This window comes from Megalops cyprinoides, chromosome 1 (genome assembly GCF_013368585.1).
Source record: "Megalops cyprinoides isolate fMegCyp1 chromosome 1, fMegCyp1.pri, whole genome shotgun sequence".
In the NCBI taxonomy this organism is placed as follows: Eukaryota; Metazoa; Chordata; class Actinopteri; order Elopiformes; family Megalopidae; genus Megalops; species Megalops cyprinoides.
Window position 1 is genome coordinate 31,428,311 of NC_050583.1, and position 22,449 is coordinate 31,450,759.

A 22,449-nucleotide genomic window follows, 5' to 3' on the forward strand; every position below is an offset into this window, starting at 1 on the left:
AATCTGATATGAAATGTGAACTGAAACTGTTTCAGCTTGAAGTGCCCATCATGCTGGATGGTGTCCTGCACTTTCCAGTCAGAGGGCCATGATACAAATCCAGTTTTCCCATGTTGAATGCAGTAGCTTCCATTTTTGAAGAGTTTATTATGATGGTCCAGGAGCTGGCTCAGTGACAGGGTTGAGGGCTCTGCACCCTCAGTCACTGAGCCAATGAAGCAATGCACGGTGCTAGATTTTGTTCCACTCTCCCCTCAGCTGAGTAGTGCTGGCCATGGAGGTGTTTTTTGAGAAGTGTATATTGAAGAGGTTTAGTGATGTGATTTTGTAGAGTGGTGCAGGGCCTCCTTCTACTGTACACTTTAAAGGACATGGCAGGGACTAGGACCAAGCATTCCAGGATAGTGCCAGAGGTACAGAGGTACTGCCCAGGTACTAAATCCTGTGGAACCGGTTCATACTGCCTCCTCCCTAAAGCATGTGGCACGTGACATCTGGCATCTGCCAGCTGTTGTCTACCTTATGTGGTGCATAAATATTTATTTTGAAGTGTTCAGCTAACATCACCATATCAATCCTGTACATCATGAACTTATAGCAAATGTTTGTCAGATTTGAAATGAAAATAACACATTCATTTTTAGTTCATTGACAGAGACAGATGTAAAGTCTTCATTCTGTTTTCATGATGTAAATGCTTTTCACCTGCCATATGAGCCCTGAGGCTGTCAGTGCACATCTGATCTACATTTCCCAGCATACACAAGTTTAGGACCAGCCACTTCCTGGTGGTTATCAGGGAAATTTAGGAGTCCATAGATAAAGAGATTAGTGAGTAAAAATTTGAGGACCTCACGCTGCATGACCTGAACTGATGGAGAAATAGTGAAGGTGACTGTTTTTCATCTGGTCTGAATATTTATAAAACTCATCTACAATGAAAGTTCATCCCTTTTGCACACCCTTTTGTTGTGTTGGCAGACAATGTCAACACTGGCTGGGATGGCCTATGGATTTTGAGAGTTATTTTTTTGTCCAAAAGCATATATCTTAAATATACTGTAAAGAATCTGATTGTGACTCCATTCAAGATTAATTAGTGGCATGATTCTGTGTTGCACAGCGGTCAGTGTCTGTTTACATTAGATCTGGGCACGGAAATCCCTGTAATGTAGCTGTTTCCTCCTGCAGTAACATGGTTCATCTGGTAGAGGTCCCATTTGGGAACCACTAGGGGGCACCCTTTCTACACACTGCCCAACACCTTTCTGTGTTCTTGGAGGAATCTGAGTTTTACTTTGGTACATGTTGTGACAGTATACCATCAATTATTAAGATGCTGTACATTTGTAATTCAGAGTGCTTCTCTGCAAAATCAGTTATTTATCTGAACGAAAAAGATATAATACATCACCAAGTTTTACACACCTTTTCATGAAGCCTTTTTTGCCATGATTTGTAAATAGTAACTATGGATTTCCAGATAATGCTGAACTGATCAGGACAAAAGTTCATTTTGAGACAGTATGTGACGATGAATATCTGAGACGAGACTCGGATTCCCATCTTGCTTGATGGCAACCTCCAAAGGATGATCCTTTAGGTGCTACAGATTGTCATATTTATTGATTTATTTACTTACTGTGGTCACTATTGATAGTGCTTTCCAGTAAATTATTCATTTGTTCATTCATGATTGATTGATTTATTAGTTATTATGAATTGTTAAAGTGCAACACATTTTGATGGAATGTTATTTCATGCATTATTAACTTTGCCAAAAGATGAAAATACAATTGTGAAAATGTTAAAGACGTTTTTTATGTTCTCTGCTTTAATCTCAGTATTTTTTATTTTACTCTCACGAGTTCTGACATTTGAAGTCAAAACTGATTTTAAATCTTAACAGTTTCAGTCTTTAGTCTCTATTCTACTCTATTATGTTTTGAGATTTCTGCTAACAGTCCCTAGAAAGTCAACTCTGTAGAGACCGAATACCCAAATGACAATTAATTGGAAAGCACATTGCTTTGTGCTTTTTATTTTATTTTTGCACTTCAAAAAATTTGTAGGGTACATATTAACAAATCTTGGCGGCAATATCACATCTGCCACATTTATCATTCTGTCTTTTCCCAAAGAGGACTCTTAGATTGTCTCTTAGCAACAGGTCTGCAAACATGGGCCAATTACTGTATAACACACTTAATCAGGATTACTCTTTAATATTTAGCCAAAATGATCAGGGCATGGGCTTCTCTGCCTGCTTTTTACTTCTGACCAATTCAAGTACTATGCTTAAATGCATCACATTATGCAATGCTTACCATAAGAAATGCTTTGCGTATTACAGAGGTAACGTATTATAGAGGTATGGACAAACATAATATTATTAAATTCTTAGCACTGTTATGCTATTAATGCCATTAATAATCTATTAAATTGATGATAGTTACGTTACATTACATTAGCAGGCACTCTTATCCAGAGAGACTTCCAGCACAACAGAACATAAAAGTATCCGTTCAAGTTAAATGAGCAACAGTGTCAGACCAGACTAACAACACTCCCAGACCAATGAGTGTGAGCATAACACTATTCAAACCCTAACACAAGTTAACTTATGCAACCTGACTAGGTGATGGAAGCCAAGTATACTACCATACATCAGTCACTAGAGCACAGAATCCAAAACACATTGCAATACATTTCATTACTACAATACTACTATAATTATAATAATACCATCACCAGGCAGTTTGCAGGTGAGAGCAGCACGCATGCCCAGGAGAAGTGTCAGATTATCTGTGCTCTGATTGCACAGCAATCTATGCAATGAGGGTCAGTACCCACTCTTCCTCACAGCCATCATGCAGGAGCTGGCCTCCCAAGCGCTGAGGCCGGGGCGCTGTGCTCAGCACCACTTCTACAAATTTGCATTGCACTCATTTCCTGGAACTGCCCATATCTGTAATTGCTCCCTCCAACATCCAGTGTCCATTTCCTGCCTGATGGAGAGTTAACAGGGAGCTATTTCAGGCTGGCAGAGGCCTGCCACATACAACTGCAGAAATGTGAACCTGGGCTCATATTCTTAAAAAAGGAGGTATCGATTAAAAAAACTGCACTGTGCCTCCATGTGATTTGAGATTTCTGCTCTATAACTCATGTGCCTGAATCCAGGTTGTTTTGGGATGGGCTGTGTTTCTGATCTCCCTCTAAACACCCTAAAATGAAATGCTAGGATGGTGCAATTGCTATGAGATTTCATGCAAGACTAAACAGCTTAGACTACTCTAATATTGGCAGTCAAAAGCTGTTGTTACACAATCTTCCCAGACTTTGCTCCTTGACCCTGAACTTCTGCAGATTTCATTGCCGCCCCCATGTCTCTGTTTGCCATGTGTTTATCTTTCTTTCTTAAAGAGTTTGGCAGCATCAGTTCCTTCTCTAAAAGCACAACCAAATCTGAACAAGAATCAGAGAAAACAAATTTCATAACAGAGTGAGTGCCTTCTGATTGCTTGTTGTGTTCAGTCTGAATCTCAACCCATGAATCACTGAGCTGTAGAAAGTATTTGTGGTCACACCAGAGCCCCAAACTTCACAAGAACACCATAATGGCTGTTCTTGCATTTTTAAAATGTGGTTTCAGGCTTACCTTATAATATGTTTCCTTGCACGAGCATACTGGATGTGCCCCAGACCTATTTAGTTAGAATTGTTTTGGATGCTAAAATACTTCATAGAAGTGGGTGAAATTGCAGTGTCTATGCAATGCGTCGGAATGTCTGAACTAGTACAGTGTGTCATGTAGCATGACAAACAAACAACATTTGTTTCTCCGTTAATCATAATAAGCTAACTGATGATCATGTTTATTTTTCAGTGTTGAGGGGGTTGGGAGAGGTGAAGGCCCCTTACTTGAAAGAATTGCTGTCTTGTTGATGATGGTTGGCACGTAGACAGGAGCCACCAACGCCTAAAGGGCACTGTTGCCATGGTAATTTATCTGCTTCTCCTGAAAAAGAGAAAACATGCTAGATTCCAGCAAATTAGGGCTGAAACTATTTGGTGGCATAATAAGCTTATTGAATATTTTGAATTACTTCCCATTTTTAGCTGTTTCTGCTAAAGTCAGACTACTCTGTGCCTGTCTGCTACTTACAGATCCATGTAAATACTGGTCAGGTTGACTTTGGACAGAGCTGAAATACTTTCCAAAATGCTTTTTCAGTTCATTTTCCCTAAGGACGTTTTGCAATGTGTACTCCTCTAAATACAAATCTTTCAACTTCGCTGTCCAGGGAGTCCAAAAAACATACACTAAAATAAATATTTTCATGAGTGTGCAGTTCTCTCCTTGTTGGTTGTTTTACACTCTTAACATTGTTTCTCTTAACATCCCAAAGAAAAAGTGAACTTAGTGTCATTAAACTGTTGACTTGATAAGCTTGTGATTCAGACCCAAACCTAGATCTTTTATATTTTTAGATCGCATTCTCACACACCTCTTTTGGCTCGAAAGCCATCGTAACAAATCAAACTCTTTACATTGACTTGAGGCCATAGTTAAACTGAAGTAAGAATCTATTTTAAACACTATGGATAATACAAACATGTTTGTTGCTTGGCTTTTTTTGCTTGATACATGTTCATCAAACATGGATGGAATAAAGGAATGGAATAATGGAAGTGTGGTATGGCAGTTGTGCAATCATCCGGTGCATCACTACTGCTTGTAGTCAGCTTTTCTCCCTGGTCACACACACAGGTAAATGCTCTTTACCATACTAAGCACTACTAACAATAGACTTTGTTACCTACTGATAGTGGGACTGACAACTACTCTTGTTGCTCCTACCTATAATACTATTGCGTGTGGACTAGGTAGTATTAAGAGGAGAAAGGAGATCTCGCATCTGAATATAAGATCTGTGGGTAGAAGACCATGAACAGTTTTATTTGGTCTTGTGGGGCCAGAGCTGTTCGACCACAGCCTCTCCAGACTCACAGCGTCCATTACTGTTGGCAGTGTTTGAACTGTGAACCTCCTCACTCTGGTCATTTGTAGTGTGTTTATTTCTTGAAGTGAAACACTTGAGATGCAACCTTGTCATTTCACTACTTGTTTGTTCTAGTCAAAGAATGTGGCTGGAGTGTAGATGGTAATTATTTTCACTGGACAGCTCCTCATCAGTGTGTCAACCAGTGTTCTACTCAGCAAACACAGAGGGCAGAGGTGAGCTGTCATCCTGTGTGTGAGCCTTATGGACCTCTGGCAGTCTGTCTCAGACAGTTACTCTCACATTACTCTGACTGTACTGCAGTGTGTTTGCAAAGTGTACTCATTGCAATGAGAAAGGACAGCTTGATGGAAGAGGTTAGATGTGAGGTGAAGCTTAATATTGCTGTGCTGTATGATCCTAAGGTGGGACCTTCATCCCTGCTGGGCCTCGCAAGGGTCTACGTTCACCCCTCCTACATCATGAAGGATTGAGCCCACAAGGACTCAGAGGTGTAGCAGCTCCTCTAATCTCACAAATGCATCTCACATGCTTCCTTATGCCAGGTTCTGGATCTCATATGGGCATTTCATATCTTTTATCTTGGCATTATGATGAAACAACATTTATTTTGTCTTTCATTCTGTTGCTCCCAAAAATGGAAGGAAAGGGGAACATTGACTCCAGACTCTCTGCCTGGGGCCGGTGGACCTGTTCCTGTCTGGGTCGTGGCTCAACAGGCACAGCCTCCCCTCGCAACAGCAAGAAGAACCGTAACCAAGTCTCCAGTTCCCTCACCCAATCACGTCTGCCCTTACTGCACAGCCTTTGACACCACTGATCTACATATTAATGGAGATTTGTGGTTGCCACGGGGACCTGGGGAGCCTGAGGAAGGTCTGACTAAAAATGAGGAAAGAAAGACAGAACTGCAGCACTGCTTCTGAGACACTTACCTTTGTGATTAATTGAAAAGGCTTCTCTGGTATACATTGCTAGGGCTGTGCTTCATTTATTGTGATTCATCTTAACATGTGAATTCTACCTGAGGCCCTGTGTGGACTTGTTTTAAACTGTGAATATAGCAGATTTTTTTTTAAACTGAGGCAAGGCAAAATTGTTCTCACAACAAACCTCAAGAAATGTGTTGCAGAAGCTACAAGTTCCTACTTTTCTCAAGTAGTAAACTTGAAATTTGGCCTTAAAATCTTCTGATAAATAAGGGTTAGATCAGTAGACAGCAGGCAGTGCTCAGATGAAGTCCAAATGTTATTTCTGGAGGGTAGATAGGCCACTCACTGGGGCCATGGAAAGTACTTCAATTATGTCTATTGGTGTGAAATTAAAACTAGCAGAATTTTCCTATCTTCGCCACTGTGATCTCGTTAATAGCTCAGCGTAGCCTAATAAAGGCAAGAGGATTAAGGCAGAAGTTCTTTACTTGACTGTGCTGTGAATTCCTTGCTCTGGCTTAGCTGTTGGAGATAGTCTTGAAGCGCGATTCTTTGAGAAAGCACCACTCTCTTCATTAATCTGTCTTTGGTATTTAAACCGTGGTTTGATGGGGAAACTTTGGCCAAGGTCAAGCAACATTAGTTCAATAATTAGAATATTTTAAGTAATGCTCAGCCGCATTTTAAAATGGTTACCAGTGAAAAATAAGACCAGATTAAACCAGCATACAAAAACATTTATGTTCACCCTGTATGGGATAAACGCTTCTGTCTGCATTAAGCATTCTCTCTCTTTTCTTCTCTTGTGAGGACAATACAGGATTAGTTGGTGTTTGCTGCACTGAGAGAACAAGAGGTTCGGAGAATGAGCAGAGTCAGGGGATCTGAGTCTGACTCTTGGCTCAAACTTTTCTCTTTGTAATGACTGCAGACTTCCGCAGTGTCTCCTGTGTGCTGTGCTCTCATAGTGATCAGTACCAAACAGTCTCAAGTCTATTGTGTTAGTGAGTTCTCTCACGGTGTGTACTGTGTTTGTGATGTGATCACTGCTGGCACGCTATGTTTCCTGTGTTTTTGTGTCAACACTGCAGATGCACTGTGTTTTCTGTTTTTAGTATGATTGGATGTAGACACACTGTGTTTCCTGTGTTCTCAGTGTGATCGGTGTAGACTCTCTCTGTGTCTCTTTGTTCACAGGTGCAGCATGTTCCCATATGTGACTTGGTCCAGAGCCTCGCTGGACACAGTGGGGAACCGAGGTATGAACAAACAGATGTAGAGGAATGGTTGCTGATTAGTGTTATTTATAGTAGGAATGCCCCTGACAGGCACAGGTATGATGGATGTTTTGTGCGCTCCGCCTCCCAGCGCCATGCCCTGATTGACTGTCTAATTACACTGCTGGCCGACACCAGAGACTCCAGATCAGCAGAGAGCCGTATGTCAGGTGCCAACACGGCCCACAGGAAGCTGGCTCTGACTCGCCATTCTCATCTACAGCTCTCACTTGCGCTGTAGCGCGAAGTTACCAGAGCTTCAGCAGAGCTACAGTTATTTTTACAGAACAAAAATAATGGTCAATTACAAAAATACTCTTTTTACTGTTTAACTATCAGTCCTGTGTTCACCTGTCAGAAGACCTTGGACAAATGGGTTAGGACAGGAAATGGAGATGATGCATGAGTTTCTATTTCCATTCTGGAGCTACTGAAACCCTTGCTATATCCTTGGTGAACACCGTGGGGCGCTGTCTCACCCATGTCCTGCAGGAATGGAAACGATGCTCAGCCACAGCAACATCCAGTCCCAACTCAGTTCAATCTGAGGTTAAATCTCTACAAACTGTATTCAAGTGTAACTTCCACGGTCATTTGACACATTCCAAATGAACTCAAAACTTTGAACTTCAAAATTTTGATCTCCTTTTTTGCTTCTGAAAAAGCACAACAATAAACATACTCAAATTCTGGGGAGTACCACACACTACATAATGTATAGGGGAAATTATACAGTTACATATTCACTGAGGTCTTGGGCACAGCGGCAGATAACATGAGTCAGATTAGCTTGTAGGGTTCATAATGGAAGAGGAGGATGCAGCTGATTAAAATGTGTCCTGCTGTCAGTAGGGCTCCACTGAACTCTAATTAGCAGGTGGCCATGGCAGATCCAGTGGCACTTTCAATTCAAGCAAAATAAAACATCCCATAAGTCACTGTCACCGTAGCGTGCCACCTGATCTCCCGCGCCCTGCTGCGCTGATTGTTCCTCCCCGTTGTGTACCATGCAGATTTTCAGGGAGTATTATCGATAGCTCTGTTCCACCAGTTATTGTGCACAGCTTATTCATGATGGCCTGGTGGCCTTCCTCCAATGACACACTCTGCAGTAAGTCTGTCTCTTCATTGGTAGTGATTCAGAGCAGCTGCTCAGTGCTGGTGGACTATACTTGTAATAATAAAAAAAAAATAGAAATGGAAATCTGCTTTCAGGCTTTCTGACCAACTTAATCATGATGGTTATTGCCAAAAGAATTGTGGAGAGAAATGGAATATGAGATATTCTGAATGATTTTGTTTTACTGCTTGCATATGTGTACATGTGCATTTATGGATGCATCTGTTAGTGTGTCTGCGTGTGTGAATCCAGGGGGCTTTCACGCTGTTGTCTGTTAGCGTTGTTTCTCTCCTGCTAATAAGCGGTTCAATTGCCCAGCTCTCATCAACTCCATTATGTCAGGCAGCCTTTCTCTTCTTTGCAGAGTTTTGAATAGGTTGGTGATGGGGCCACATGTTTGAGGATCTGTCGTCTGAAACATTCTCCAGAAAAGTTTCCGCCTGGCCCCCTTTGCTTTGTTCAGAGAAGTCCCCGCTAAAATCTGTTCTCAGAAGCACCCTGTGATGAAGCATTCGGCGTAAACTTGGCCGTGTGCCTCTCGGCGGCTCAGTCTCTGGGGCTGCAGGAGCTTGAGTGGCTGGGATGGAACGGCCTGCAGCCGGAGTGGATGCGATCTGAAGTGACGTCTGCTCTCTGTCACTCAGCAAGGCGACAGACTTTCCTGCCCTCCTCCGTGCACTGCACAGGCGGAGAAAACTTTCGTCCTGCCCTCCCCGAGGAGCCTCAACACATGTCCACTGCAGTTCTCTCCTTCTTTAGGTTCCAGCTCTCTGCTGTTCATTGCACCTGGTAAAACTGTGTAAACAAGCATCAATAGGATATCTAACAGCGACAATGCATTGCTGCCAGAGACATAGAGACAAAAGTATGTTTGCATCAGTACATACATTAAAAAAAAGTTTTTGGGTAGCCTTAAGTGAGAACTTCATTTCATAAGGGAATGCGTAACAATAGAGACTGACCCAGCGTGATCCCGTGTGGGTCTATGTGTAGAGCCAGCTGTCCTCTCTGTTTGCTGCGATGCAACATCAGGTCTGCAGAAACGAAGGCAAAACTCTGCTGACCTGAGAGGTCAGAGTCTAAGGGGAAATGGTTGCTATTTGTAACTGGCTCTGTAAAGAAGCTCATAGCTCACCAGTCTCAGAAGCACCTGTTAAAACATGTCACTTTTTCCCACACTGCACTGCTATTGTTGCATTCTGAAGGCCTGTGCAGATTTTCAGCTGGCGTACCCGAAGTGTGTCCATCCTGTTTCTATACTTCTTTCTACCCCATTACACCGATCGACATGTAACAGGAATAGGACACAGTGACCTCATACGAGCCGCTGCATTTCGGTCATTTGTCACTATTGACGAAGCTGGAGCCAGCCGCCGCGGTCAGGTATTGTGTTCTCTCCCATCATTGTGTCTCTCATCTATTAGAGGTGAGAGAATAGCACACGGGAACCAATTTGCCGTGAAATCGTGAGTTGTTTTGCGCTTCATCACTGATGTCCATCTGAAAACTCCTTGACAGAGTCGAAAGAGGAGAGAAAGCCCACGTGTGGGCATGCAGGCCAGCGTACATTAACCAAATCAGTAGTTGTTTAATCGCACAGATCGGTCTCTTTGAGGGGGGGATGCGGGCCGTCTGTTCTCAGAGGGCACCGAAGCCGATTCTGCCAGGATCGGCTTTCAGTGCAAGGAGCAGAGAGGAGGCTGCTGTTGTTTTAAGGGAGGAATAATATTATCAGGGGGCGAAACGCACCCACACTGAGGGTAGGGGCTGCTCCTGTCATGCTCTCAGATTGACGGGCCGGAGAAAAACTGCGCGCTTTTGGGACTGATGAAAGGCGCTTCCGCTGATGAGCTCTGGCCGTCTGCACTAATCTGTTCTCCTTTTAAAATGTCATAACCGTCAGGAGAAGCTAGGGGCGGAATTTAGTGAATTAGTCCCCTGGCCTTGGTCCACAGCCTTTTGGTTTTATTTTCATCATAGTCACTATTGTACGAAATGGGAACTCCTCAGCAGTGCCTTTGACACTCTCTTCATTTGTCTTGAAAGCATTGTGATTATTGCAGCTTTTTTTGCTTCCTGTAAAGTGACCTGAAAAATGTGTTCACTTGGTTGAAATTTGTGTTGACTGTAGTTTGTACATTCTTTTTGTATGTTTACATGACAAATACTGACCATTTTTTATTGCTGAATGGAAATGTGCTTGCAGCTCCATTGTCCTTGGTAGAATGTTGTAAAAAAAATTCATTTAGTGTTACTTTGACAGGCTACTACGTGCCTCTGTAAGTGGCTGATTTTTGGCTTGAAACAGAAAGAGAAGTGATCCCTTATTCTCTGACATGGACGATGATTAGACTGATCCACACGTTAATTTGATCATTTGCTTAGAGGATGATGTGTCCTATTACCGGTAATGGCACCTTTGGGGCGTTACACAACATGCTACATTTTTAATTCTTTTTTTCTTTTTCAACAGCTTGCAACAGATACATCTAATGTCTGCTCTCCGGGCATGGAGCCAGCATCCGATTGGCCGGGTGGCAGCGGGGCGGAACGGAGCCGAGTGACAGCTTGCGAGGAGCTGTCCTCTGGAGGGGGTGGAGCTGAGGAGCTTGACGGGCCACTAACATGCTGACAGCCCCTGCCTCTCTCTCTCTCTCTCTCTCTCTCTCTCTCTCTCTCTCTCTTTTACCCCTTCATGACACACTCACTCATCCTCTCCCAGTGCCCCCCAATAAAGACACTCCCACTGGCAGCTGCCATCGCCCAGTCCATTGGGAATAATGGGAAATGTAAGACTGTCCCTATTAACTAATTCACCCCGATCCTCTGCTGGAATGAATCAAAGCTTCATTGACTTGTAGATGAAATAATGGACAGGTAGAATGTTCTTCTTTAAAAAAAAAAATAAAAGCCTGGATTTGTGAAATGTGTGATTGTGATGACTGTAAAATATTGACATGGTTTTCATATTGATTTAAGTGCTTAAACTCAAAAGGTGGTTTATCACCTGAACACCCCATTCTTTTTAGAAGTGGAGTGACAGTAAAAACCGCCAAATGTATGATCCTTCAATGAGGGGATTTTGAGCTAGATGTGGAATAATTAGGCTGCATATGCAAGAAACATTTATTAGAGTTGTTCTCTCTGAGTTTAATTAGACAACATTAAACAGGGCAAAGACAAAATTAAATGGGTTATATCTCCACATGAACACACATTACATTTCAACTAATGTCTTCCTCAGGCAGAGTGGGAAATAAGTATGCCCTGACTAAATGTGTTTTTACATACAGCCACTTAAATTGTTTATAATGCTCATATACAAGTTGTCTGTTTCTCTCTGAGTCAACCTGTGGGCAGTGCATTTTCTGATTGAGTAGGTATGAGCCTAAAGGCCTTATAGTCTCAGGTCGACTGAGCATTGGTCTGTTCTAAACCAACTCCCATCACATCTTCAACAAGGGCTAAGCTGTCTACAGTGAGAAAGGGAGAATAAAATAAATGTTGCAAGATGGTGCTTGTGGCTGAAAAGATAACATGGCATGCAATGGGTATGTTAATAGACAGGGCAGCATGGCAGTAATGGCTATATTTTGCTTGGGGTCCTTGGTAAAGTGGACAGCCAGGAGAAGGAATCAGGCTGGTGTTTGTGGCTCTGAGGGTCCTAGCTGGGCTAGGGCATGCCGGGACCTGCCCTACTCCCTGCACACCTGTCTGCTCTGTCCTCTTCCACTCAACGCCATCCTCTACTTTAGATCATCTCAATTCCTCTCCCGCCACGCATGAGCTCCGCTTGGCTAGCGTGGAAAAATGTAAACCGCCTCTCTCCACCCTTTTCTCCTTGCTTTGAAGTCTAAAGTGTGATTGCTTTTGGACCAAGGCCGGATTCTCTTGAAGGTTTTGACATGAAAAGCAGCCTGCGCTCTCAGGTTTAGCTCATTGCCAGTGAGCCAGGACTAAACCAATCAGCCTGCTGACTGTTGGATACAGTTACAAGGCAGAGAGTGTGTGTGCACTGGGGGTGGGAGGAGGGGGTCCCAAATGACACACATCTCCTTTTCTTTGTCATCTCTCCGTGGTGTGTTCACAGAGCAGAAGAGCAGAGAGGGATCTTCATTCTCTAATGCCAGCATTAATTTCACTATTCAGAAGATTAGTGTTCACTCCACTGCGACCCAAGACGTTACCATCAGACAGCCAGGCCATAATGAGTTTTAGTTTGATGAGGGAATTTGTGGCATTCATGAAAGTGTATTTTTAAACAGAGATGAGTTCTTGTGGAGATACAACCAAGAAATACTAAAAAACATCCTTTTCCATCCTTCAGTCATTCATAGTACTGTAGTGCCAAATCGAACAGTAGTACTGTAGTACTTTGGAACCTTTGCAGCTCCACCAGAGTGGCTGAACCCGTATCATTTCACATTATTGTTTGATATTTGAAGCTTTCAGTGATGTCATCTGTGTTTATTTTCCCATGACATTGTAACTAATGGTAATAATCCGTCTAAAGCTAAGACTTTTGGCATTTTAATTAGTGGCTGAGGCACTGCCACAGTGGTTGTGTAGTAATGTTTTTGTGCATTGTACACAATCTGTGTAATCCAGGGTCCTGTGCTATCACTCCTGCACAGACCCTGATATTTTCACTTGTTACACAGAGCTCCTCTCTGAATTAGATGTCAGTCTACAGAGAGACTGACACAAAGGACAGAGCAGTAGCGTAGCTATTGACCACTGCTGCTCTGTAAATTGGAGCAAAGCAATTGACTGCCTCCACACTGTAAATTGGAGCAAGGCTCTGCGCACTCCTCCCCTTTCTCTCCCGAACCCAGTGGAATTAGTTTGTTTGTCTCATTTTTATTTGTTTCTCTTCTGAGACACAGTGACAAATCCCCACGCCCGGGTGTCTGATGGAAGACAGCCAGTGAGACGAGGCGTCCTGGGTCGTGTTTTCAGAAAGGTTTGCCGCTGGTGTCACAGCCCCCTGCCCCCTCCGCTGGAGCCCATGTCAGTATCAGCGATGCTACAATGCATGAATCATTTCCTGCTGGGGATTAGAGCAATTAGCCCTACTAAATTATGATCCAGCCTCTGAGATGCGCTGAAACGAGCGCGCGGTCCCTGTCTGCTTGCCCCTCGCGCGGCACCAGAAAGGAGCCATTGTTCAGAGGCACCAAACCATCGGAGATGCTAGACAGGGGCCCTGAGAATCGCACAGCCACCAGAGCCAGAGGCTTTTGTAGGTATCCTAGTGTTACACGCACAATTGAGAACCATGTTTCACAACTGCAATTCCTGTTTTCCTCCCCCTGAAAAAAGGGCGCTGTAAAACCATTGCTCTTTTCTCACAAATTTGTCATCAAGCTCACTCGCGCTTCATGGGACTACACACCCTGCTGGTGCTGCAGGCTGGTAGACTATGACTATTTGTCTCTGGTACCCCCCCCCCCCCCCCCCCCCCCACTCACAACCCCAACCCCAGACCTGAGAAACAGTGAGGATCTTAGTTTCACAAAGCTTCAGAACAGCAGTGGCAGGGGTTAATACCTTGTTTTCCTTAAGATGTCCACCCCATGTATCTCTATGTGCCCTTGTTTTTCATGTGTGTAAATCCCAGTCGAATCACACTCATTCAAAAGTAATGCCTGTAATGGAAAAGGGGGACTGTTTTGGTAGATATTTAAAACCGGAGAGATTACACGGCCCTTCTCTCATTTTTTTGCGGCCTGCTGATATTACCCTGATCATTATTTAAGCCCGGCTATGGATTGTAGAGGTTGCAATGCGATACAGAGGGCCGAGAATTCCTGGGAGACCGATTAATGCAGACGTGAACCACTCATTGTTCCCCTAATGCCTCCTTCAATTATCCACATGGAGGTCATTTGTACTTGGAGCTCCTCGCTGATGGCTGGATCGTCCCCGGCTGCTTTCTGCAAATTTTAACCCTGATTAGCCGGATCAGTTGGAATTAGTGGAACCAGTGACAACCCAAACACTGCAAGACAGGATCCGCTTTCAGACGTTCTTTTGAAATCCTGGCATTTACCTGTAATCATGGGAGAAAGGCAGCTGGCTGTTCAACCCCACTGCACACACAGTGTTTGCCTAACCAAAAACTCTTATTCTTCTCTCCATTTTTCAGAAAGTTTATTCCCCTAAGAACACCATTTGAAAAGTTGCCGGGGGTGTTTAGTTACTAATGGTAACATTCTTGTCAAATTAGCAACGGTGCAGCTTGGCATATACTAATATAAATTAGGAAATGACAGTGTGTGCATATTTGATTGTGTTGCAAACTTGTTGGGGTTGGTGTGATGAGCAGTATTTTATTGATAATGTATCAAACACGCCCTCTAGTATCAATGTTTGGTGTCGGTCCCATGGGAACTGACATGTGGAACTTGTACTGTTTATAATGATTAATCAGCTGTCTTTCATTTTAGAGCCAATGACTTTTATGATACATGAATTATCACATCTCCAAATTGTTAATACAATGCTAAAAAAAAACAAATGTATGAGGATTATTTACTTTTAATCAGTTAGAACCCAAGACTCACATGATATGATCTGGTTTGTTATTGTACAGGCCCATGTACAGCCAGAGTAAACAAAGTCTTCTGTGTACACTTAATTTCTCGACTTGGTATACGATAAATCAATGTTAACTACATCATTTGTTAAAAACCAACACACCAAAGAACATTATTCAGGCACCCAGGGGCCTTAACTACCCACAACGTGTTATTTTGTGTTGTATTGTATTTAAACAGCTGCTTCTGAGAGTGGAGAGGAGCCAGTGTGTGAACTTTGCCAGCCGTGGTTGTGGCCAGGCCAGAGTTGCGTACCGTTGCGTGTCTGGACTGCGGCTCTGCCCAGCTGTGGGATCCTGATGTGAAGTGATCAAAGCCAGCGCGGCCTGCTGGTTAGCAGTGACAGCAGTGACAACGGCGTGTTCGCGGCGCTGTCTGATCCGATTAACAGCCGGGGTGTGTCACGAGGTGATGTGTATCTGCAGGTTAATTGACACACCTGCGATGCATTCTGGAATGCCACTCACGGGGCGCACATCTGAGAGCTCTCTCCTGCGATCCTTCATCACCAGCCATCCATTGGAATGGTGTGTGTGTGTGTGTGTGTGTGCATATATGCATTTGTGTGTGCGTATACAGAGGCGTGATATGTGAATGTGATATAACTGGAAATGTGATGGTGCGTTTGTTTGTAATTAAGATAAGAAATCCTCAACACATACTCTTCTCATGGCTCCTCTGGCTGATTATTCACCCTTTTTGGTTTTTATACACCTAACTGACACATTCTGGTTTCTATATTTAGTATGAGTTTTTTCTGAGTTTTTATATAGTCTTTATGTGTCACGACATGATGTCTTTTTCATATTTTCCAAGAATATTTTTGGTTATGTTGAGTTAAGTCATATCACTACACGGCTACAGTAATGACTTCATTAAAAAAAAAAAAATAAAAAAAAACAGAGCCATAGATGTCATTTGTTGACAGCAAAGGTCTTCCTTTCTGGTTTTTTAACATAGAGGACCAGGTGATGGAAAGAAGCTAATTCAGTGGGGGAACAAGAAGTAATTAAATTACACTTTTTATACTGAGCTGACTAAGAATATAAGCTTGGCAGTTCCATCTGACAATTTCCACAAGAGAAGCATACCGAATGCGAAAGTGATCTGTTTTCAAAGGCCAAAGCTCTCAGACTATTGTCACTGACCTCTGTCCCCAGCTCAGCTCCACACAAAACCCACTATTTGGACAGGTGACCCATTCCTGACAGAGAACAGACAATCCAGGAACAATTAAATGGCCTTGGTGAAACTAAACTCAGTTCAAGTCAAATTACTTCCACGAGTCTTTGTTTAATAGCTGCCATCATCAGATTTGAAACAGCAAAGATGCTTGTGTCCTGCTTGTGCCTGATTTTCATGCACCACCATCAAAGACATTTCGCATATTGTTTTGGGAATACCTTGGAGTTCATTAACAAGAAAATATTAAAAAATGTTAGTAACAGTCAGAGTGGATCACTGCATTTAGTTCCTATGATCATTAAGCTTTGTACATACTGTACACTTCACAGGCATTTGCACATTTCTAGTCTATTTCACTACGCAGAACGCGAGGGGAAACCTAACTGTAATATAAGGCAAATGAGCCTCTAAATTAATTTTGAGTGTGTAGTTTAATTAGTGTGGTGTGTTTCTCCTGTAAACTCTGCTTGTTTGTTTTTTCGCCTCATTAAAAAGATAGAATCTGCTGTGTTTACGGCCTCTATCACTCTGGATTGAAGGAGTGTTTACACACAGCTCTTTCTCTCCTGGCTTGTTGTCATTGCTGCTTTTGTGCACTGCGCTCCCTGAGTTGGTCTGTGTGGGTTTCACCCAAGTGGCTCCCTGTCATTAAGATACTAAATCTCTCTGGGCAATAAAGTCAAATTAGTTTGCCTTTCTAATTATCCTAATACTGCCTCCTGTATGATTGTTTTCCGCCATGGAGTCCCCCTAATCCACACGCCGAAATAAAGCTCAGATTGTTCCACTAATAATCTGTTATCTCTGGGCTCCCAAGTCATTTTGATATGGCCAAGGAAACCAATGGAGTGCTCCCCTTTTGTTATTTGTACGCTGCATGGATTTCTCTATAAATAAAAATGAGCTGGATTATCAAAAATCAAGTGAATTTAAAAAATACAATAACAGCACAACAAAGTAATAAAATAAGTAATAATAAAATATATATTCACAAGCATACACACAAATACACACACACACAAAATAATTGGTCTTTTGTCTATTAACTGTTGTACTGTATTGGGCTGCTGTATGAATATTAGTGTACATGCGTATTTACCTACAGTGTACACATTAATGTCTAACTGCAAATTGTATCTTTGTTATACCTTTTTATGCCATTATATTCCAGTTCCCTGTAAGTCATTGTAGATATAATTATGATTGACATCATATTTGAAATGCATCAGGCTTCATGTAATGGTGTACGTGTTCTGAAGAACGTCTCAGTGCAGAAATAGCATACTTTTTCATGTCAGTTCTGATGTCTTTTCCATCACGTCAGTTGAAAAGCCCCAAAAACAAAAGTGTCCCAGCATGTCCAAATGTACACCATAGGAAGGCAGATCTGCCCCTCACACATTTCACAAAGTAATCGCTGAAAGATTATTATTGTATTTTTCCCCACTGAGGACATAACTGGTTTTGTATATATGTGCCACTCATTTTTGTGCTATTTCCAGATAGTGAAATACTTATTTGGGGGGTTGAGGAAGGGTGGTGGGATATATATGTCCGGAGTGTTAATCGGGTCATGGAGAATGATGAATTGGTGTGAATATTTGCCCAGAAATTCTATCTGGGTTCCCTGATCGTATTCATACTTCCCAGTTGATTGAGGAGTCTCTTTGAAGCTTTTTTCCTCTCCCCCCTCTCCTGAGTTTGTAGACACTTGTGGACCATGTGACCCTGAGGAGAAGGCGGGACCAGGGCAGGAGGAAACAGGTAAGGGGTGCTATGCTTCACACCTGGTTCAGGTGACAGTTGTCTCCTCAGAGAAGACTCCACCTTCACCAACCGGCCATTTCTCCAAGGACTCCACACTCACAGATCTCAATCTGATTTGCCATCTCATGGATTCGTACTGGCTTTGTAGCTGTACTTTTTAAACAGCTGTGTTTTCTTCCACTGGCGAACCATCACATTTTTGCTACATGGGAGCACTTTATATTTAGGCTAAAGCTGTTTTTATGTCTCATTATTTTTAATTGGTTGATGCAATAAGACCCTACCTCTTCAGGTGTCACCAGCTACAACACTTTTTTTCAGTGCACATGCTGCTTTATTTGATCCCGTACCTGTATTACGTTACACTGCTCTATATCAGTGTCTAATCTGCATTTACAATTTGTACACGCACCTTCCAGGGCCTATTGTTCTGTGGTACCTGAGTGTGCCATCCATTCTGTCGTTCCTTCACCCTCTCCTTGCTGCTTGGATCAGTCTGGACACACAAGCCTCCGCGCCCTGAAAGGAAAGTGGACATGTTCAGCCCTGGGCAACTGGTGTCGGCTTTATCGCCTGCCGTCTTCCCTTCCTCGCCAGCGCACTTCTATCCAGCTCTCCCGGCTAGGCTCGGCACAGCGCAGATCTCCAGCCTGCTCATTCCGAGGCCCCTGGTAAGCTACGAGATCCTCCAGAGCTACCTGCAGCCCGAGCCGTGCAAGCAAGCTCTGCTCCTGGCCACGCAGGCGGCCGGCTTGGTGGGAATCACAGACTACACAGGTGAGACAAGCGGGTTGGATCTAAATTATGCAATTCAAGTCATTTGAACTGTGTGTTCAAGTTCAACTTGAACTGTTTTTTTTGTATTGTACTGAATTGATCCGTGTCTGTTGTTGCACAGTTCTCTTTGTGTGTGTGTGTGTGTGTGTGTGTGTGTGTGTGTGTGTGTGTGTGTATGCGTGTGTGTGTATGTGTGTGTGTGTGGGGGGGGGGGGGGGGGGGGGGGGGTGTTGGATGGCTGTGGAAATTCATAGTGAAAAAATAAGCCAGGGCTCACTTTAAAACCAACTAAAGGGTTTTTACACAGAATATTAAAACAATATCAATAAACAGTTCAGTAATTGTACATGTATTTCTTATCTCCTTTGTTATGACTTCAGTTTACTTGTTTCTCATACAAAAATTAAGAATTTGAATTCTAAATAATATTTATGAATTTTAATTTAAGTTGATATTTTGTGGAAAGTTATGTTAAGTAGGATTTAGGCTCCTCAGTCATTAAACTAAACAGTCGTAATGCAAATGTTTACAATGGATAGGCTAACAACTCATGAGTAACAATTGATTGCCATTGCAATTTTCCGGCGTGTGTTAATAGGACTTAATGAACACACTGCTAATTATCCAATCTGGAGCAATTAGAGCCTTGTCACTTGTCGGCGTCTCCCTAATTGCTGGTGGCTCTGTGGTCACGCTGTGATTTCCAGACGAGCCACGGCCGGTGAAGCAGAGGCGCGCGCGGGCCAACTACAGCAGCTGGCAGCTGGAGGAGCTGGAGAAGGCCTTCGAGAGCACACATTACCCTGACATCTTCATGAGAGAGGCCCTGGCCCTCCGTCTGGACCTCATTGAGGCCCGAGTGCAGGTTTGCCCCCCCCCCCCCCCCCAACTTCCCCAACCCCCAAACGTCTAATACATCCCATCTCAACTCACACAAACATCCACTGACATGAGGGACAGCTCTGGCCTCTAAAGCGTCGCTTACTCTGTGCTAGCGCCAATTTACAGATGGATAGATGAGTTTTATTTTGGATATTCTATATATCTGTATATATATATATATACATATATATATATATATATATATATATATATATATATCTGTAGTTATAATATTTGTAGTTGGTCTTGTTGCAACTTATTCTACTCAGTTTTTTGTTGACTACATAAATCTGCCTTTTTAGAGGAGATTGTTTCCAAAGTCTTTTAAAGGAGTTGTTTTTATGTTCTTACATTTTTGTGGTACTGTAAATATCCAAATGTTTGTAGCACTTTCTCTGTTGTTGCCTTAAGCCTTTCCCCTCCTGACATTGGGAAATGTCTCTATCCCTGTTCCACCAGGTGTGGTTTCAGAACCGCAGGGCCAAAATGCGGAGGCAGTTGAAACTACAGGGACGGACAGAAACCAAAGACCGCGAGGAGACTGCGACCCCACCTGGAACCGTATCACGCCATGGCGCCCAGGACACCGAGAACTCAGACACAGAGCAATGGAACAGCAAACGGGAGAGGGCAGGCTGCCCCAGGCCCGGGACCCTGGCCCATTTTCAGGGTATGGCGCGGGGGTCCAGGGAACAGAGGAGGGTGGAGGGCCCGGGCACGGACGAATTGCGCTCCTACAGTATTGCCAAGCTTCGGGCCAAAGCCAAAGAGCACGAGGCAGTTATCCACAGCAGCGCCGCCAAATCCAGATTAGAGCTGCTGCCACACACAGAAGCCTCTCCCAGGGACACGGAGAGTGACTGACGCTTGGTGTTACCCACAGCCACCTCCTCACAACCACTCTTAACTACAGTTTAAAAGATTACGCTATGAAGAGTGTCTGGCACTATATTATTTTTGTGATAATATAATATTTCAGTGATTAATCATAAATCCACCCTGCTTTTTCCTGTCCATTTAGTGAATGAATACAGTTTCAGGATTTGAAAAAGATGAACTCAGTTTTGAAGTAAAATAAATCTGATGTTTCCTGTTCTGACATCATGAGCTTGAGAACAATGGTGAGAGACCACCTTCCTCGTGACTTGACACTTTGGCTGAACCATGTGACTCTCTTATCTACTTTTCTTCCACACCCAGATTTATTATGGGGGACAATCACTGAACAATATCCAGAAATGACACTGCTAATTTGAAAAGCACATTTTCCCTGTCTAGCACAGGAATGTGTGGTCAGTGTTTTGTGCCAGAATAATGTACTTAGTGGCTTTGTTTCTTGTAATCCATGATTAATTAACATGCTGAAAAAATATTTTCAAAGTCTCCTTTCTCCTGAAAACAGCTTAAACTATATATTGTAGCTAGTAAAACAAAATTCAATGTGCTTATCCTTCAGGCTATGTGTAGTGTATGCAATCTTAAAATGAGTACACGTCTTCAAGTGTTAAATCCTTGGGAATTATTTGAACAGTTTTAAAATCTCATGAATCTGCTTTGTACATGTAAGTATCATGTGGTATATTAAAAAATATCAAAAAATATGTTAGAAAGAAAAATAATCTCAGCTTTCCTTTCTCTTTAATTTATTTCTTTTGAAGTACTATTTTAGATGGGTTTGTTGTTATGTGCACAATGCAATCTAATGTCTCTTTAAATGTTTCAGTGTTAAAACTATTTTAATGTGAACATTTTGGAGAGGAATACATTTACTGCAGAACTATAGTACAACTTTACATGTGGTTTCACAAAGTAGCTCATATTATGGCCACTAGATGGTGCACATTTTCAATAAGCAAAAAAGCCTCTTTCAAACGTTTCTTAATATGCTGTGAGCAAGCTAGGCCATTGCCCATATGACTTTTACTCATTTGGAAGTCTATCTGTTTCATACATCATAGTGTCGCTGTAGTTCTGCTTATTTCCAGTGCCCATATCCTAATTTACTATTTTGGTTACAAAAACCCTGTGTTGCTACACTGAGAATTGCACACATAAGGCCAGTGACTGAACTAAAAATTACTCTGATTACATTTTTAGTATCATCCAAAATGAGTAATATGTTATAAGTCTCATATCAGGGATGCAGGAAGTTCTGAAACTTGCATAGATATCCTGAATAATCGACCGTGGCCCCTGGAGAAAATGACAGGCTTTTTCTGAAGTTCCGTTTAAATTTACAACCACGCGTTTGTTTTGTCTTCAACTGGCCATCTTTCAAAAATGACTTCCTCCTGAATAAATCATTGTGTTGCCTCTTTCATCAGTGAATGCCTTAGCCTTGGACAATCTCTCACCCTCTTCTTGGCTGATTAGCAGACACTTGTATTTCACAGAGATCCTTTCTGTCAGCTCAAATTTATTTGGAATTACTAGTTATCTGTGGGCAATGTGTTCCAACAAAAAATTTAGGATGCTTTCAGTGATACTTTTCAGCAAAGTTTTTCCCCACGGTTTATAGCTGACCATGAAAACTAACACTGCTGTTCAGCGGGAAATGAGGAGCTGAAGGATACTATGTGAAAGAAATTGTACTGACAGCTGATTTTTATCATTCAATGTCTGAAAAAAAGATGTATAATACACGTATACGGTATACCATGTACAATAAATGTGTAACATGTCAAACAATGACTGTCAAAATGTAATTAAGTATAATGTGAGTCACAACACACACACGTAAACACAGGATTAATAATGTTTAGTCCTCTTGACAGGTCTTTACATTGAGACACTGAGCAACAACATATTGATTTATACAGTTATTCACACAGAAAAAATACAAATGACAGACTACTGTCTTGGCTGTGGACTCACACGATCCTT

The 22,449-nt window shown here is 42.5% G+C and overlaps 1 protein-coding gene across 1 annotated transcript; it reads left to right on the forward strand.

Moving 5' to 3' along the window:
- Positions 1 to 17,713: 17,713 nt before the first annotated feature.
- Positions 17,714 to 20,430, forward strand: LOC118780174 (visual system homeobox 2-like). The gene is made up of 5 exons (XM_036532569.1): positions 17,714 to 17,731; positions 17,841 to 17,904; positions 18,403 to 18,684; positions 19,392 to 19,549; positions 20,026 to 20,430. Exons 1-5 carry the CDS (start codon positions 17,714 to 17,716, stop codon positions 20,428 to 20,430), a joined length of 927 nt encoding a protein of 308 aa, XP_036388462.1.
- Positions 20,431 to 22,449: the final 2,019 nt, after the last annotated feature.

What these genes read in the sequence shown, in the direction of transcription:
- LOC118780174 (XM_036532569.1), top strand. An exon ending in ACCAGGGCAGGAGGAAACAG is followed by an intron (nt 17,905 to 18,402) that starts GTAAGGGGTGCT and finishes TGCTTGGATCAG; the next exon opens with TCTGGACACACAAGCCTCCG. An exon ending in GGGAATCACAGACTACACAG is followed by an intron (nt 18,685 to 19,391) that starts GTGAGACAAGCG and finishes TGTGATTTCCAG; the next exon opens with ACGAGCCACGGCCGGTGAAG.